The 19,126-nt window shown below is 44.1% G+C and overlaps 1 protein-coding gene across 1 annotated transcript in view; it reads left to right on the top strand.

Annotated features, from left to right (window-relative positions):
- cwf19l2 (CWF19 like cell cycle control factor 2) overlaps positions 1 to 14,680 on the top strand; it is a 265,425-nt gene extending 250,745 nt beyond the window's left edge. Inside the window, exons 13-15 of the mRNA XM_070891309.1 lie at positions 4,041 to 4,121; positions 11,781 to 11,882; positions 13,050 to 14,680. Of these exons, the coding sequence (XP_070747410.1) occupies positions 4,041 to 4,121; positions 11,781 to 11,882; positions 13,050 to 13,190 (324 nt within the window). The 3' untranslated portion in view covers positions 13,191 to 14,680. The remainder of the gene's footprint in view (positions 1 to 4,040; positions 4,122 to 11,780; positions 11,883 to 13,049) is intronic.
- Positions 14,681 to 19,126: the final 4,446 nt, after the last annotated feature.

The following is a 19,126-nucleotide window of genomic DNA, read 5'->3' as shown; positions in this document are numbered from 1 at the left end:
CTCCCCCTCCCCCCCCCTCCCCCTCCTCCCCCCCCCTCCTCCTCCTCCCCCTCCTCCCCCCCCTCCTCCTCCCCCCCCTCCTCCCCCCCCCTCCTCCCCCCCCCTCCTCCTCCCCCTCCTCCCCCCCCCCTCCTCCTCCCCCCCCCCCCTCCTCCTCCCCCTCCTCCTCCCCCTCCTCCTCCCCCTCCTCCTCCCCCCCCCTCCTCCCCCCCCTCCCTCCTCCTCCTCCTCCTCCTCCTCCTCCTCCTCCCCCCCCTCCTCCCCCCTCCCCCTCCTCCCCCCCTCCCCCTCCCCCTCCCCCCCCTCCCCTCCTCCCCCTCCCCCTCCTCCCCCTCCCCCTCCTCCCCCTCCCCCTCCTCCCCCTCCCCCCTCCTCCCCCTCCTCCTCCTCCCCCCCCTCCTCCCCCCCCTCCTCCTCCCCCTCCTCCTCCTCCCCCCCCTCCTCCCCCCCCCTCCTCCCCCCTCCTCCTCCCCCCTCCTCCTCCCCCCCCTCCTCCCCCCTCCTCCTCCTCCTCCCCCCCTCCTCCCCCTCCTCCCCCCCTCCTCTCCCCCCCCCCTCCCCCCCCTCCCCTCCCCCCCCCCCCCTCCTCCCCCCCCCCCCCTCCTCCCCCCCCCCCCTCCCCCCTCCTCCCCCCCCCCTCCCCCCCCTCCTCCCCCTCCTCCTCCCCCCTCTCCTCCTCCTCTCCCTCCCCTCCCCCCCTCCCCACCCCCTCCCCTCTCCCCCTCCCCACCCCCTCCCCTCTCCCCACCCCCTCCCCTCTCCCCCAACCCCTCCCCTCTCCCCTCTCCCCTCTCCCCCACCCCCCCTCCCCTCTCCCCCCCCCTCCCCCTCCCCCACCCCCCCCTCCCCTCTCCCCCACCCCCCCCTCCCCTCTCCCCCACCCCCCCCTCCCCTCTCCCCCACCCCCCCCTCCCCTCCCTCCCCCCCCCTCCCCTCTCCCCCACCCCCCCCTCCCCTCTCCCCCACCCCCCCTCCCCTCTCCCCCACCCCCCCCTCCCCTCTCCCCACCCCCCCTCCCCTCTCCCCACCCCCCCTCCCCTCTCCCCCACCCCCCCTCCCCTCTCCCCCCCTCTCCCCCACCCCCCCCCTCCCCTCTCCCCCCCCCCCTCCCCTCTCCCCCACCCCCCCCTCCCCTCTCCCCCACCCCCCCCTCCCCTCTCCCCACCCCCCCCTCCCTCTCCCCCACCCCCCCCTCCCCTCTCCCCCCTCCCCCTCCTCCCCTCTCCCCCCTCCCCTCTCCCCCACCCCCCCCCCCTCCCCTCCCCTCTCCCCCACCCCCCCCCCCCTCCCCTCCCCTCTCCCCCACCCCCCCCCCTCCCCTCCCCTCTCCCCCACCCCCCCCCTCCCCCCCTCCCCCCCTCCCCTCTCCCCCACCCCCCTCCTCTCCCCCCTCCCCCACCCTCCCCTCTCCCCCACCCCCCCTCTCCCCCTCTCCCCCACCCCCCCACCCCCCCTCCCCTCTCCCCCACCCCCCCCCCCTCCCCTCTCCCCCACCCCCCCCCTCCCCTCTCCCCCACCCCCCCCCCCTCCCCTCTCCCCCACCCCCCCCTGGCACCAGGGAGGCAACATACCATCCTGGAGTCAGGTCTGCGGCTGGAGAAACACCTGTCTGCTCCCCTGACTATTGAATCCCCTACCACTGTAGCTCTTCCATTCTTCTTCCTCCCCTCTGTGCAGCTGAGCCACCCGTGGTGCCGTGGATTTGGCTCTGGCTGCATTCCCCGAAGCCACCATTGCCCTCAGCGGTTCTCAGAACAGAGTACCGGTTGGAGAGCGAGATGGACTCAAGGGACTCCTGCCCTACCTGCCTGGTCCTCCTCTTCTGTCCAGGGGTCACCCATTCCCTCTGTGCCTGCACTCTCTTAAGCTGAGGGGTGACCGCTTCTAGAAACGTGCTATCCACGTAGCTCAGTCTTGCGGATGCACTGTGGTGACTCCAGACGCCGCTCAAGCTCCAAAGCATGGAGCTCGAGTTGGTGCAGCTGGAGACACCTCCTGCACACGTGGTTGTCCCAGCTGCGTGAAGCATCCAGGATTTCCCACATGCCACAGGATGTGCAATCCACAGGATTGAGCTGCCCTGCCATCCCTCTGGTTACACTCAGAACTATCAAGTAGAACCTCTAAGTTGTAAACCTTGTTGTAAGCATAACACACCCAGTTATTTAAAGGAATCATCAACAACTTGCAGCTGATCTGGTTGTTCAGTTTGAATGGCTCTGTGTAACTTTCTGCAACTTGTTTCAAGTTCCTGAGGTGATAGAGAGTGTTGGTGCAAGTGGAGAACGTCTTCATTCTCACTTAAAAGGCTTTTGCTCACAACACTTACTTACAGTCATGGGCCTCTACTTGCAGTCCCCCTCGCTCTCAAGTATCTTCGGGAGAGGGAGTGGAGACAGCGAAAGAGAGAAGATATGCACAGAGGGAGGAGAAGGAGGGCTCACAACAAGAGGCCTTACCTACCTAGGGTCTTCCGAGAGCATTTCTCCGACCTGCACTTAAGCCAGAATAGTGTATTCGGAGGCTCCGTTTCACCAAAGGAGGAGGTCACAAAACTCACCTTTACCTTGACCTGCCATGTAAGGTCATTAATCTTCCGCAAGTGCCTTCTGGTAGCCTTTGATGGCTTCCTGCCACCCTGTGGGAACAGGACACCCCTTCTCTCAACTGCAACGACCAAGGCTTTGAGTGCAGCATCGGAAAACTTTCTGGGTTGTTGCTGTGCCATGGCTTCAGTCTGCAATGACAATGAGGTGCTACTGCATCAAAGCACCTCCCCATTAAGTAGTGCAGAGAGCCTAGGCCATTAGACTACACCTGTTCAGCGCTAAGCCAATCAACGCCACAGTTAGCACAGAGATCAGTGCTGCAATCATTATAATGAGCAGGCAGCACAAATTTTGCATGCTACGTGGACCACTTTCAACGGGCGCTGGCTCTTGACACCACCCATTTTCAGGCCTAATCCAATCTTTAGGCTTATGTTTCAATTAAGAATCTATACCTGAAACTTCACCCAGCCTCCACTGTGAAAAATAATTTGTGACTTCAAACTTGTTCATAACTATTCTGGAATTTGACCAAATACTATATTAATTACAAATTTTATTTTAAATAGAAATATGTTTGCCAATGAACAAGAAAATGTTGAACAATTTTGTAAGCAAACTTTCAGTAGAAATTTTAAAAGTTGCAACCTAAGATTTAAAGAAAGACAGATGACATAAAAGAACTGGTATTGAGTTAAGAAATTGTTTTGAATCAGCATCCAGGAATGAATCATCTTCAATGAAGTCATGATGCCCATTATTTTAAAGGAAGTGCTCACTGACAATTAAACACTTATCTAGGCTCTACCCTGATATGTCCTTACTATACAGTATAAATGCACACGGGGCCCATACTTGAGAGAAGGTCACTCTGTGACCAGTTATCTTTATTACCAAGACCTCAAATGATGAAGGTGGGTGGAGCTTCCCCTTTTATACCTGAAAGTCCAGGTTAGGAGTGTCTCCCACAAGTTCACCCCCTTGTGGTCAATGTTCTCAAGGTGTACAACTTAGGTCAGCTTATACATGGGTTACAATGATAGTTGGATACATGACATCCCCCACCTGAAATGTTGCATGTTCATGGAGGTGCAGGCAGCAACTTAAACTTCATGAGGGATGCCTAAAAGTGAGAGATGCTTTGTGCTTAAAAAGTTATCTAAAAATCTAAACACAAGATTGTGTGCGAAACTATTTGCTGAGTAATCTTGCAGATTCCCAGGAGAACACCATCAATTTTCTTGGAGGTCTGAGATAATGATCTTAATTACCAATGTGCAGATCGTATATAAGCATTTAAATTTTCATAATATGGTGATGGTTGACTCCATGCTAGTAAATACAATGTACTCTAATATTGTAGTTTTATATTTGTTTCCCTGTTGTTGGCTTTGATATAATGCCTTTGATATAATGCAGTTATTTTCCTTTATCAAAATAATGTACTTCTATTTTAATGTATTCAAAATATCACTTGTATAATAATGAAAGAAAGCTATAATGGAGGCTGATGAAGAGTGGTCCATGAACAAGAAGCTAGTTGATCTTTCCGCACGGGATATCCGCAGAGCTGTAAGTAATTATTCCTGTTATTTAAGAAATTCTTCAAATATTTGTATTTAAGGACACACTTGAGAGGATAATTTTCACTTTCCTGTGGGTGTAAAATGTACTCAATATCAGAGGTAACAATTGGATATTGCAGAAGTTTTAACAACTACATTTGCAGACCAGATGTTGATTTCATAATGCATAATTTCTCGAAAGATCAAACTCCAGTCTTTAACATTAGGGATGAAGTTGTGTTTCAAAAGATAAATCCCACTTTACCTTGTCTCAGGTTCTTAACTTGGGCTCCATACTTGTCCAAAGATAAGTCTCAGCCAACATTTCTTGTCAATTTGTGTAACAAAAATATCTTCCTTCATGGTCTATGAGCTTCCCCAGATTTATTGCATGATGAAATGGTAAGAAGTGCTCTTCAGCTTCATCCTGCTGTCATCATCTAGAATTTTTAATAGAAGCAAACTCTGCAAATAGTTACTCAACCAAAATATGTCCTGATTAACCAATAGTCAGATCCATATACATTTGCAATGACCTCGGAGAGCTTCAGCTAGGTTTGTTTCTCTCCTCCAGTTCAATCAGATGTTGAGGTATTGATCCATCATACTTTTTGGAAACTCCTAATTTTAACACTGTAAATAAAACATGACAGTGAAGAGTATTTAATTGTCAGGTTACACTCAGCTGAGGATATTTTTGTTGTTTTTGATTTTCTTGCATTTTTCATTCATACTTTAGACACTTTATACTTTAGCAAAATTTAGACACTTTAGCAGTCTCCAGCAATGCTGCATAGTGAATATATCTTTGTTTTTTTCCTTTGAGCAGAGGAAAATAACTTGGTTGATTTTAGGAATGAGGCTCAAGTGTAGGACAGAACTGAATATGGGGCTGCTTGCTATTTGCTCCCATGCCAGAAATGTCTCATGAGCATTGTTCTTACTTTGGTTGATCAGGTGCTCTTCCCCTTCCTCGCAAATCTGTGTCTTTAACCAGTCTAAGCCTGGTTGCACTATTTGAGTTTCTTCTTATTTTGCTGTTGCCTATTATTTATAATTGTTGTATTTTGATTTAGGCATTTTAACTCTGGCTGATCTGTTTCTTTACATCAAACCATGGACAAACCATGAATGAAATTCATTAGAGAAATCAATGTGCTAAAATGTGGGGTTAGAACATAAGAACTTAAGAAATAAGAGCAGGAGTAGGCCATTTGGTCCCTCGCGCCTGCTCCGCCATTCAGTAAGATCATGGCTGATCTGATCCTGGCTTCAATTCCACTTCCCCATCCGTTTCCCATAACCCTCGATTCCCTTATCTTTCAAAAATCTGTCTATCTCCATCTTAAATACATTCAATGATCCAGCCTCCACAGCTCTGAGGTAGAGAATTCCAAAGATGCATTAAGTACCAATTCAGAAAAAAAGATCTTACAGATGTGTTCTGCAATATATAATACATTTAAAGGTTAGAGATGAGATTTGAAATTTTGGATTTGAAATTCAAACAACCCAAATACTTTGGAGCTTTTATTAGTATATTACTAAATTGAATTTTTATATTCCGATAATCTAAATGTGAAAATAGCAATATGGAATTTGCCAGCATTGTGGTGTTGCTTTAGTCATACAAGTCTGTACTCGTCTCGCTGGCTTTGTGACCATGCTATTGTCTACTATGTGTGCATGGTTTTGGACTTGTGCTGAATCCAGAAACAAGAGTTGTGATTTATTTGTAGCTTGTCAAACCTTACTTGCAGCAGGAGGAAAGTCTCTCATTTGTGTAGATCAACATAGTGCGTGTTTGAGAAAAGTCAAGCTGCAACAAATGCTCACAAAGAACGAACAAACTTGCATTTTGTTACAGTACCTTTCACATCCTAAAATTCCTCACAACTTATTACTTTTGAAGTGTGGTCACAGTTCTGTTAGCAAATGCGACAGCAAGATCCCACAAACTGCAATGACATAAATTACCTGTTCTGTTTTGGTTGAGGAATACATTTTGGCCAATAGACTAGGTGTACTGCACTACTTTTCATTGAATAATGCCATGGGATATTTACCATCCACATGAACAGCCAGATGGGGCCTTGGTTCAGATTCTCATCCAAAAGTCAACACCGCATATAGTGGTATAGCGTACCAGCATGCTGTCCTATGAGAAAAATCTAGACCACAATAACTGTAGTGTATTTTATTGTAATACAGTAAATAGCTTTGTACCATAGTCTAAAACGATGTGAAGAATAGTTTGTTGGCAGCAAACTGAGCTTAACAGATTACATAGAATATACAGCACAGAAACAGGCCAATTGGCCTAACCAGTCCATGTCAAGTTTATGATCTACTCAAGCCTCCACCCATCCTTCCTCATCTAACTGTATCATCATAACTCTCTCTTTCTTTCACCCTCATGCGTATCTAGCTTCCCCTTAAATACATCTATACTATTTGCCTCAACTACTTCCTGTGGTAGCAAGTTCCACATTCTCACCACTCTCTGGGTAAAGAGGTTTCTTCTGAATTCCCTATTTGATTTATTGGTGTCAATCTTATATTGATAGCCTCTACTTTTGCTCTTCCCTACAAGTGGAAATACTCTCGTTGTGTCTATCAATATCTTTCATAATTTTAAAGACCTCTTATTATTCAAGAGAAAAGAGACCCAGCTTGTTCATCCTTTCCTGCTAGGTATAACCTCACACATCTGGTATCATCCTTACATAAGAACATAAGAAATAGGAACAGGAGTAGGCCATACGGCCCCTCGAGCCTGCTCTGCCATTCAATAAGATCATAGCTGATCTGATCATGGACTCGGCTCCACTTCCCTGCCCGCTCCCCATAACCCCTTATCTCTTTATCTTTTAAGAAACTGTCTATTTCTGTCTTAAATTTATTCAATGTCCCAGCTTCCACAGCTCTCTGAGGCAGCGAATTCCACAGATTTACAACTCTTTGAGAGAAGAAATTTCTCCTCATCTCTGTTTCAAAAGGGTGGCCCCTTATTCTAAGATCATGTCCTCTAGTTCTAGTCTCCCCCATCAGTGGAAACATCCTCTCTGCATCCACCTTGTCAAGCCCCCTCATAATCTTATACGTTTTGATAAGATCACCTCTCATTCTTTTGAATTACAATGAGTAGAGGCCCAACATACTCAACCTTTCCTCATAAGTCAACCCCCTCATCCCCACAATCAACCTAGTGAACCTTCTCTGAACTGCCTCGAAAGTAAGTATATCCTTTCGTAAATATGGAAACCAAAACTGCATGCAGTATTCCAGGTGTGGCCTCACCAATACCCTGTACAACTGTAGCAAGACTTCCCTGCTTTTATACTCCATCCCTTTGCAATAAAGACCAAGATACCATTGGCCTCCCTGATCACTTGCTGTACCTGCATACTATCCTTTTGCGTTTCATGCACAAGTACCCCCAGGTCCGGCTGTACTGCGGCACTTTGCAATCTTTCTCCATTTAAATAATAACTTTCTCTTTGATTTTTTCTGCCAAAGTGCATGACCTCACACTTTCCAACATTATACTCCATCTGCCAAATTTTTGCCCACTCACTTAGCCTGTCTATGTCCTTTTGCAGATTTTTTGTGTCCTCCTCACACATTGCTTTTCCTCCCATGTTTGTATCGTCAGCAAACTTGGCTACGTTACACTCAGTCCCTTCTTCCAAGTCGTTAATATAGATTGTAAATCCTTGTAAATCTTTTTTGCATCTTTTCCAGTGTCTTTATAATCCCTCTTTTAATACGATGACCAGGGGCTTTATTTTCACCACCATTGGGCGCTGTTTTTTTGGCGTCCGCTGATTTTTTTTGAGCAATCTTGATTTTGCAACTTTCCTCAAAGTTTGTACGCCAGCGGCGACTGTCAGTGCCAGATTTTTTGTATACCAGACTTTTTGGCGCAGGTCTGGTTAAAAACTGATTTCCGTGCCGTTTTTGGCCCTTTTTGGCCATTTAACCAATTTTCACCAACACCGATTTTTTTTTCAGGATGGCGCACAGTTACCTTGACTGATCAGAAAATCCCTATGTTAACTTAAGGAAGTCGGTGCTGAGTATATTTTTGAGTTTTTGGAGTGAGGGAAGAAGACAATTTAAAACACAAATTCACGATGATTTTTGCAGAGGGAACTCGGAAAATAACTCGTAAAGTAAATTTTTCCCACAATGTTAGAAATTTAATTTTTTCCACGTTATGTGAGAAGGCAAATTGCAACTATACGCAGTGGCCGGTGTTTCCAATATTCTACCAGTAGAGGCTTTTCATTTCACACTCAGTCTGAGCATTATAGCTTTGCAGAGGGGCACTGCCAAATTAGCGAAAAATGGGCTAGAGGGGAGATGAGGAGAATTTTTTAATGCAGTGAGTTGTTATAGTCTGGAATACATTGCCTGAAAGGGTGTGGAAGCAGATTCAATAGTAATTTTCAAAAGGGAATTGGGTTAATGCTTGAAGGGGATAAATCTCTGTTATAAAGCTCGTGAGATTATTTTATCTTGGATGGATGAGAAATGTATCTCTACTACAAATCTAAGTTGTTTGTGGAATAATATCTTTGGGGCTTTTCCTGCTGCTCAGAGAACATGACGGCACAGTGGGTTAGATTTTAACTTTAGGCCAAATGACTAGTGGAGCATGCCTCCCACCCACCAGTGCCAGGAGAAAAAAGGCCTGAGCCATTTCGAGGCCTGGGCCACATTTAAATACCAGTGAGCTGCTTGCCCCAAGAAAGGAGAACTCCCATGCCCTTCTTCAAATACTACGGTGCGATATTTTAATTCCACCTGAACAAACAGAGAGGGTCTCAATTTAACATCTCATTGAAAAGATGGCACCTCTAACAATGCAGCATTCCCTCAGTACTGCACTGAGTTGGTCTTGAACAACAACCTTCCGACTCAAAGGAGAGTGTATGCCAGTTCAGCTAATAGATGGGTCTCTAACGAAGTATAATTGCAGCGATTAGCCCAACTCTGCACCAACAATACTTACTTTTCAGGCGATTCGGATGATTTGTCAAGGCATACCTTGACAGATCACAAGTTCCGGATTTCGCACATGCTGAAATCCAGAAGTTGCGGGGCCTTTCAAAAATGGATCACAATGGCGTACTCTGAGTATGCCGTCACGGAGATCGCAATTTCAGGGCCATTGAAACTCTTAATAGGCTGTGTCATGAAAGTATATAACATAGGATCAGCCTCGCAATCCCTCACACTGTCACGGTGGGAAGGTAGGTGCCGCCATACAGGGGGGAATGGGAAATTGGGAGTTTTGAATACTCGGGTGCAGAAATTGCTGTCGGAGGCCTCTCACAAACGGATGCTTCCGACGTGAAAAATTTCTACGAACTTATCTGGTGTGTCGGGAGGTTCGGAGACTTGTGGTCCTGGGTCTCTATGCGAAGGCCTGCGCAGAGGCCCACATATCCCAGGGACGTAGGTCCTTCGCACGCGTCCCTGGGATCATGTGAGCTGGCCCAACCAATCAAAGTAGGGGTATTCCCATTCATACTTGTGAGTTCCATATATATGGAATCAACATAAATATGAATGAGAATCCCCCCAAAAATACACACAAAATATATTTTTTTAAACAGCACATATTTAAAATTAATCAAAATTGAATTTAATTAATTATTTAAAACACATTTAATTTTTTGAAAAATAAATTTACATATTTTAATGGGTCTAAAAATAAACTTACCTTATTTCACAGGTTTTTAAATGTTTAAAAAATTAAAATAAATTATTTTTCTGTCCTTTAAAAGTCTTACGCTGCTAAAACACAGGCCTTATGCCTGCTTTTATCAGTCGTAAGAATTTCACGGGCATTCACTGCGCATTCGTTGAGCAAATAGCCCAACTCTCCGGCCGCGGAGGCCCTTTACTTCCGGATGCGTGCAATCTGTCAAGAGGCTTCTCGACAGATCACAAGTTCCGGGTTTAGGTGCATGCACACTGCACGCCAACCCCGGAACTTGCGGACCCCCTACGGGCACGTGCTCACCTTGTACATGCCCGTAGGGGCCACGAATTCAGGGCCTATGTTTTGAATTATTGGCCTAGAAATTGCACTCCGAGACATACCTCCGGAGTAGACCTCCAATCCGCGAAACAATACAAAAGTACCTCCTGGCACCCAGATTACGAAGAGTTGAGGTCTCGAGCCTCGAGGAGGAGGGCAGCACAATGGCCCAGGGTTCGGAAGTGTACCTGAGATCACCTGGGCCCGGTCCTCCAATGACCAAGAATTATTCATTTCAATCATTTACAAAGGGAATTCTCTTATGATATGCAATGGAATTCCCAATTATACAATGTACAGAATTGCAATTTTATTGAGAAGTTCCTTCATTGCACCAGCCTCAATATAAATTTTATTTTTTGATAATTTTAAAATAAATGGCTAGAAATTGGCTAGCCTTGTGCCCGTTTTTTTCGGCGATATTTTGCCTTTTTTGCCGAAAAAATGTGTTCACCTAAATTGGCCAAAGTTGTGTGCCGGTGGTTTTGAAGTACCGCTGAAAAGCGGGCTGCCATCGTGCAACACCAAAAAAGGTGATATTGCTTTAAATTGGTCATTCGGCGCACCCGTATTCTGCATGGAAAAAAACGCCCGAGAAAAGCCTGCGTTGCAGCCCCAGAAACAGCGGTAAGTATGAAGACCTGCAAAAAAGGTAAGTTAAAGTTTTTATTTTTAAATTCTTTTTCAACGATTCGCTAGATAAAGTGTCTTGTGAATGTTTTGTGATTTTTTTTTTTTGCAATTTTTTTGTGTTTACCCCCCTCCCAGGGCCTGTCTTTTTAGCGGTAATCGGCCTCGGATTAAAATTGGCGAGGACCACAGTTTCCACCGCGAATCCTTGTGCAACATTGATTTTTACCGTCGGGCGCATTTTGTTGCCAATATTATGCCTTTAAAAAATAGCAGTATTTTTGGCGCAAAATGCCGAAGAAATAATGTTATTGCCAAAAGTCCAATTTCTAGCCCAGCACTGTAATCTGGGCCAATATTTGCATAAACTCATTTAATAAATTTTGTGCATAATTTAGGATATAAAAATGTTGAATTTAAGGCTTAGATATCCCCATACACTGATACAAACAGGCCCTACACCTGCTTGAATCAACCGTAAGACTTGCGTGGGAAATTGCTGGCCAGTTGCTAGGCAAATAGCCCAACTCTGCCAGCAATTGCTTTTTCGGACCCCCGTGGATTAGCCTGTCAACACGTACATTGACAGGCTGCAAGCTCCGGATTTCATGCATGCGCAAGCGTACTCTGAGTATGCTGTCACAGACACTGCAAGAGTAGTATAACTCCTTTATACTTTTTAGTGAATATTTTGTATTAATTAAAGATGCCAATGAGGTAAGTTTGTATGGGATTATGAGGATGTGAACCCTACTAACAACTGATTTCAAACTGCACAACTTTATTTCAGAGGATTAACATCTTCTCTCTGTTGACTATCAGTTTGGACCAGAACTTGAACCCAGAAAAAACCCACAATCCTTGGGTATTTCAAACCTGACATTTCCTGTTTTCATTCAGAGACAGACAGCTATACTGCACAAAATCAATAGTATATAAGAATACTCATGAATATTACTAATGGCAATAATTGCTTTCTTTCAGGTTCCTAAAGGTCTCGCTTATTTTTCTGTGGATTTTGGTCTCAAAGGAGGATTTGCTCATGTCATTGAAAATGAAGTGAAGTTTCCTTTTTATTTTGGAAAGGTAATCCCTAATTGCTGGTGACTGGTATTGCTGTGGAGCTTGATGCTTCCATAAATCATCTTGGCAAAAATTCAATCAGTAGAAAAACTCTTAAAATGATAAACTCATTGGCTCAACTACGAGATATCATGCTAATTATGATATATTCAATGTGTCATTCAAATAATAAGTTTTTGTTTCTGTTGAGTTGGTCTGTGAGGTATGATGATTTGGTCACAAGATGATTTTCTTTTTATTCTTCCTGGTATGTGGGCATCGCTGGCAAGGCCGGCACTAATTGTCCATTCCTAATTTCCCTTGAGAAGGTGGTGGTGAGCTGCCTTCTTGAACCGCTGCAGTTTGTGTGGTGAAGGTGCTCCCACAGTGACTTTGTCGTAGTGGGGTTTTTTTTTAACAACTGAGTGGCTCGCTGGGCCATTTCAGAGGGCAGTTAAGCGTCAACCACACATTGCTGTGGGTCTGGAGTCACATATAGGCCAGACCGGGTGAGAATGGCAGATTTCCTTCCCTAAAGGACATTAGTGAACCAGTTGGGTTTTTACGACAATCCGGTAGTTTCATGGTTACCATTATAGATACCAGCTTTATATTCCCCAGCTGCCATGCTGGGGAATATAAACTCTTGTCTCTGGATCACTAAGTACAGGCCTCTGGATTACTAGTCCAGTAACATAACCAATATGCTACTGTACCTGCGTTTCAGGGAACTACTTACAGACTCATTCTCCATTTAACTGATAGTTCTAATTTCAGGGTTGGATGTCTGTTTAATCAGTCTGATTTAATCCGGCACTTTAAAGGATTTTTTTTTTTCAAAGCTGCCTTTCTCTAGAAGTATTCTTGATGAAATCAGTAGTGCTCTTCAAAATATACAGTTTAAACAAATTGTGTGATTTTAATCCATTAATGCTGAGATACTAGAGGAACAGAATGTTTTCATTTGGCATTGATGGCTGTTGAATTGCTATCTGGTAAATAAAATAAATTTTTAAGTTAAATAAATAATTTTAAAAAACGAGTAACACTCCTGGTAATCTATCAGGGCTAACACATCATTTGGACAGGTTTGAGAAACCTTTAATGTATAATTCTACCTATGTGCACTTAAAAATTTAAAAAAATAGTTTGCAGAAAAAAACATTGACATAAACCTTTTTCTCTTTAAAGGAAATAGTTGGTGGCATGTTGGACCTGGAGCCAAGGCGTTGGCGGAAACCAATCAGAGAAAACTTTGATGATCAGAGGAAGAAAGTGCTGCAGTTTTCACATTGGTGGAAACCGTATGACTGTACCAAAAATAAGGAATAATGTTACCCATACAGCAAAACGGTTACACTGTCTTGAAACATGGTGGTGGGAAGCTGAGAACTCAGTGCTTCTCTACTATGGTTCTCTAAGAAGATCATGGCAGTTTGGAAACACTGAATAATTGGAAGACTCCACTATTTTTACCACGAAATATTAAGAAGCCAGCCTAAGTTTTTAAGATATGGATTGTTTTGTACTAAAAATAATTTAGTTATAAATTGGTATCATTTTATACTGTAAATGGAAAATTGAGAAAGCCTGACATCTTAATGCTTACTGTTGTATAATTTTAACTCGTCCTAGGCTGAGACACCAAGTTTCAATATCTTCAGTTAAAGTTTAAGCAAATAAAATGTAATACTGTAAACAGTGGTGAAATTCCATAATTTCATAATTCATCCACCCTCGCTGGAGGCATTTAATCATAAGTTCTCCCTTCAAGTTGTTGGGGACTAACAAAACTCCACAAATGTGTTGGGCAGAATTAACTAACAGCCAAGACAGAGACTCAAAACTGTGACCACAGGATTGTGAAGCAAATGTTTTAACCTCTGACAATCTGTTGCTGTTCTCATTGTGTAAAGTATTTCTGTTGTTTAAAGGGGAGAATCTGTGAACACCAATATAAACATTTAGCTCCATAACTTCCTGCAAAGAAAAAATTGTCAGATTCATTATGTGCCCTTTCACAATCTTTTGCATGGAATTGAATGCTTTTATTGTTCTAATTCCAACAGCTAACTGTGGACTATTGCTATAAAGCACCTGAATTTGCTGAGTATTCATCGCTTGTTTGGGAAGGGAATAGTGATTCACTGTTCTACTTTCTGTAAACTTGAGCTCATCCACAACGTTGCTGTCCGTGTCCACACTCGCACCAAGTCCCGTTCACCCATCACTCCTGAGCTCGCTGACATACATTGGCTCCCGATTAAGCAATACCTTGATTTTAAAATGATTTTCCTTGTTTTCAAATCCCTCCATGGCCTCGCCCCCTCCCTATCTCTGTAATCTCCTCCAGCCTCACAACCCTCTGAGATAACCATGTTCCTCTAATTCTGGCCTCTTGAGTATCCCCGATTTTAATCACTTCACCATTGGTGACCATGTCTTCAGCTACATCCCTAAACCTCTCTGCCTTTCTACCTCTCTTTCCTCCTTAAAGACGCTCCTTAAAACCTACCTCTTTGACCAATTCAGCCCTAATATCTCGATGTGGCTTGGTGTTAAATTTTGTTTTATAATGCTCCTGTGAAGTGCCTTGGAACAGTTTACTTCGTTAAAAGCGCTATACAAGTACAAGTTGTTACTGTTATCACAGGTGAGAGGGCTATTGTTCATATCACATTCCTGTGAAAGCAACCTTATCATAAGCAGTATATCACAATACGTAAGGTATCAAGTTTGATGCTAAACCATGACCAGTCTCATTCAATATTATACTTTGTTTATATCTCTTTGTAGTGTCTTATTAAAATGTTGCTTACATACTGTTGAGTCTCAATTCATAATGGATCATGTTTCAATCTTTTACAGCATGAAATTATGTGGAGTTCCTTGCAGTTCAGTGCAGTACTGAATATTAGCATTGAGATGTAAATAAAGCCTTTTTATATTATTGCTGCTTCAGCAACAACAACTTGTATTTATATAGTGCCGTTAACGTAGTGAAATGTCGCAAGGCGCTTCACAGGAGTATTATGAGATAAAAATTTTGATACCGAGCTGCATAAGGAGAAATTAGGGCAGGTGACAAAAGCTTGGTCAAAAAGGCATGTTTTAAGGGGCATCTTGAAGGAGGAAAGAGAGGCGGAGAGGTTTAGGCAGGGAATTCCAGAGCTTAGGATCTAGGCAACAGAAGGCAACCAATGGCTGAGTAATTATAATCAAGGATGCTCATGAGGGAAGAATTAGAGGAACGCAGATATCTCGAGGTTGGGGGGAGGGGGGCGCTGTTGTGGGGATGAAGGAGATTGCAGAGGTAGGGAGGGGCGGATACATGGAAGGATTTGAAAACAAGGATGACAATTTTGAAATCGAGGCGTTGCTTAACCGGGAGACAAAAAAGGTCAGCGAGCACAGTGGTGACAGGGCCCTGGTGCGAGTTAGGACACAGGCAGCTGAGTTTTGGATCATCTCCAGTTTACGTAGGGTAGAATGTGGGAGGCCAGCCAGGAGTGCATCAGAATAGTCAAGTCCAGAGGTAACAAAGGCATAGATGAGGGTTCCAGCAGCGGATGAGCTGAGGAAAGGCAATGTTATGGAGGTGAAAATAGGCGGTCTTAGTGATGCTGCGGATATCGAAACATAGAAAATAGGTGCAGGAGTAGGCCATTCGGCCCTTCGAGCCTGCACCGCCATTCAATATGATCATGGCTGATCATGCAACTTCAGTACCCCATTCCAGCTTTCTCTCCATACCCCTTGATCCCTTTAGCCATAAGGGCCACATCTAACTCCCTCTTGAATATATCTAACGAACCAGCTTCAACAACTTGCTATGGGAGAGAAATCCACAGGTTCACAATTCTCTGACTGAAGAAGTTTCTCCTCATCTCGGTCCTAAATGGCTTACCCCTTATCCTTAGACTGTGACCCCTGGTTCTGGACTTCCCCAACATCGGGAACATTCTTTCTCCAACTAACTTGTCCAATCCTGTTGAATGTTATATGTTTCTATGAGAGCCCCTCTCATTGTTCTAAATTCCAGTGAATATAAGCCTAGTCGATCTAGTCTTTCTTCATATGTCAGTCCTGCCATCCCGGGAATCAGTCTGTTGAACCTTCACTGCACTCCCTCAATAGCAAGAATGTCTTTCCTCAGATTAGGAGACCAAAACTGTACACAATATTCAAGGTGTGGCCTCACCAAGGCCCTGTACAACTGCAGTAAGACCTCCCTGCTCCTATACTCAAATCCTCTCGCTATGAAGGCCAACATGCCATTTGCCTTCTTCACCACCTGCTGTACCTGCATGCCAACTTTCAATGACTGATGTACCATTGCACCTCCCCATTTACCAATCTGTCACCATTCAGATAATATTCCACCTTCCTCCTGTTTTTGCCACCAAAGTGGATAACCTCACATTTATCTACATTATACTGCATCTGCCATGCATTTGCCCACTCACCTAACCTGTCCAAGTCACCCTGCAGCCTTTTAGCATCCTCCTCACAGCTCACACTGCCACCCAGCTTAGTGTCATCTGCAAACTTGAAGATATTACATTCAATTCCTTCGTGCAAATCATTAATGTATATTGTAAATAGCTCGGATCTCAGCACTGAATCTTGCAGTACCCCACTAGTCACTGCCTGCCATTCTGAAAAGGACCTGTTTATTCCTACTCTTTGCTTCCTGTCTGCCAATCAGTTCTCTATCCACATCAATACATTACCCCCAATACCATGTGCTTTAACTTTGCACACTAATTTCTTGTGTGGGACCTTGTCAAAAGCCTTTTGAAAGTCTAAATACACTACATCCACTGGCTCTCCCTTGTCCACGCTACTAGTTACATCCTGAAAAAATTCTAGAAGATTTGTCAAGCATGATTTCCCTTTCATAAATCCATGCTGACTTGGACCGATCCTGTCACTGCTTTCCAAATGCGCTGCTATTTTATATTTAATAATTGATTCCAACATTTTCCCCACTACCGATATCAGACTAACCGGTCCATAGTTCCCTGTTTTCTCTCCCTCTTTTAAAAAGTGGGGTTACATTAGCTACACGCCAATCCATAGGAACTGATCCAGAATCTATAGAATGTTGGAAAATGACCACCAATGCATCCACTATTTGTAGGGCCACTTCCTTAAGTACTCTGGGATGCAGACTATCAGGCCCTGGGGATTTATCGGCCTTCAATCCCATCAATTTCCCGAACACAATTTCCTGACGAATAAGGATTTCCTTCAGTTCCTCCTCCTCGCTAGATCCTCGGTCCCCTAGTATTTCCGGAAGGTTATTTGTGTCTTCCTTCGTGAAGACAGAACCAAAGTATTTGTTCACTTGGTCTGCCATTTCTTTTTTCCTCATTATAAATTCACCTGATTCTGACTGCAAGGAACCTACATTTGTCTTCACTAATCTTTTTCTCTTCACATATTTAAAGAAGTTTTTGCAGTCAGTTTTTATGTTCCCTGCAAGCTTCCTCTCATACTCTATTTCCCCCCATCTAATTAAACCCTTTGTCCTCCTCTGCTGAATTCTAAATTTCTCCCAGTCCTCAGGTTTGCTGCTTTTTCTGGCCAATTTATATGCCTCTTCCTTGGATTTAACACTATTCCTAATTTCCCTTGTTAGCCACGGTTGAGCCACCTTCCCCGTTTTATTTTTATGCCAGGCAGGGATGTACAATTGTTGAAGTTCATCTATGTGATCTTTAAATGTCTGCCATTGCCTATCCACCGTCAACCCTTTTAAGTATCATTCGCCAGTCTATCCTAACCAATTCACGTCTCATACCATCAAAGTTACCTTTCTTTAAGTTCAGGACCCTAGTCTCTGAATTAACTGTGTCACTCTCCATCTTAATGAAAAATTCTACCATAATGTGGTCACTCATCCCTTATATGTGGTCGAAAGCTCATTTCAGGGTCAAATATGACACCAAGGTTGCAAACAATCTGGTTCAGCCTTAGAAGTTGGGGAGATGATGGAGTCTGTGGCTAGGGAATGTTTGAACTAGCTTCTTAAATGCTCAAGAAGGAGATAATTGAATTCAGAAGATGATGGTATAAATGTCATTATTCCATCATCTATGCAAATCTTTTTGCTAATTAATCCATACTGTTAGAATTGCAAGATCTCCCACTTCAATAGATTTAGTAGCTGCTGGATAGTAAATATTCCCTCCTGTTGGACATGAGCCTGGCAAAAATCTTCCCAACACAGCAATTGTGCACCTTTGTGTAAACTGTAATTTATGTGGTGAACATAACGGAATTGTTTTATAAGACATAATTGCATATTTAAAAACACTGGATTGACCTTCAGCGATTAATGTATTGGTCACCCTACATTTTCATTCTTGAAGAAGCCAGTTAGCAGTGAGACATACAATGACAGTATCTTAGTGTTATTCTATACAGTGGGGTTATCCACTGAGTAGCTGAGCCATGAAGACCAAGGAGGTCCCAAGCTGTATCCATGATCTGTGCTGAGTTTGTTGATCCCAGTTAGGGTGCTACAACTTGCCTCATTATAATGTGATCAGAGAAGGTAAGAATTTTTCCTGGTTCTAATACATTTCACTGAATATTTCCTTTCTGTTATTATGGCTGTTAGTTTTCTGGCCATGCAGAAGTATCATACTGACTGCACATCTGAAACCTAGCTATTAGCTAGTTACTATTCCACTTTGTACTCAACATTCAGCAGTTTCAAGTCTGAATACATTTATTCAACATAAATCATTTACTCAGGATAGATTTTGATAAAACTGTTTTCAAAGGCGTTTCTGTTTCACAGTGTTACTGTGTAATCTCAGCAAGTGGGATAATTGCTGAGTACTAATCATGAGCCTAATGATTAAAGTGCTAAAATGTCCTCAGACATTTAAAGTCCCTGGGATTACATTGCAAAATCCTGGAATCATAAATTCATGGAACTTTTTTTGATTATTTTTGGAATTGGCTCAGTGAGGCGGAGCGGGGGAGGGGAATGTGTTTCAGACTGGGATGTGGCTTGTCGTAATGCTCCTCGAGGGTCAGTTTTGGGTCCATTGCTCTTTTCAGTTTTTATAATTGACCTAGACTTTGGTGCAGGGAGCAGCATTAGAAGGTTTGCAGGTGATATGAAACTTGGTAATGTAGATAGTAACGAGGATAGTTGTAGACTTCATGCAGGATGGTTAAATGGGCAGAAGTATAACAGATGGGAGTTCAGTGCGGAGCAGTTTGAAGTGATGTTCTTTGGAAGGACTAAT

This window comes from Pristiophorus japonicus, chromosome 10 (genome assembly GCF_044704955.1).
Source record: "Pristiophorus japonicus isolate sPriJap1 chromosome 10, sPriJap1.hap1, whole genome shotgun sequence".
Lineage (NCBI taxonomy): Eukaryota > Metazoa > Chordata > Chondrichthyes > Pristiophoridae > Pristiophorus > Pristiophorus japonicus.
The sequence above is the reverse complement of the archived record's forward strand: the minus strand, read 5'-3'. Positions and strand labels throughout refer to the sequence as shown.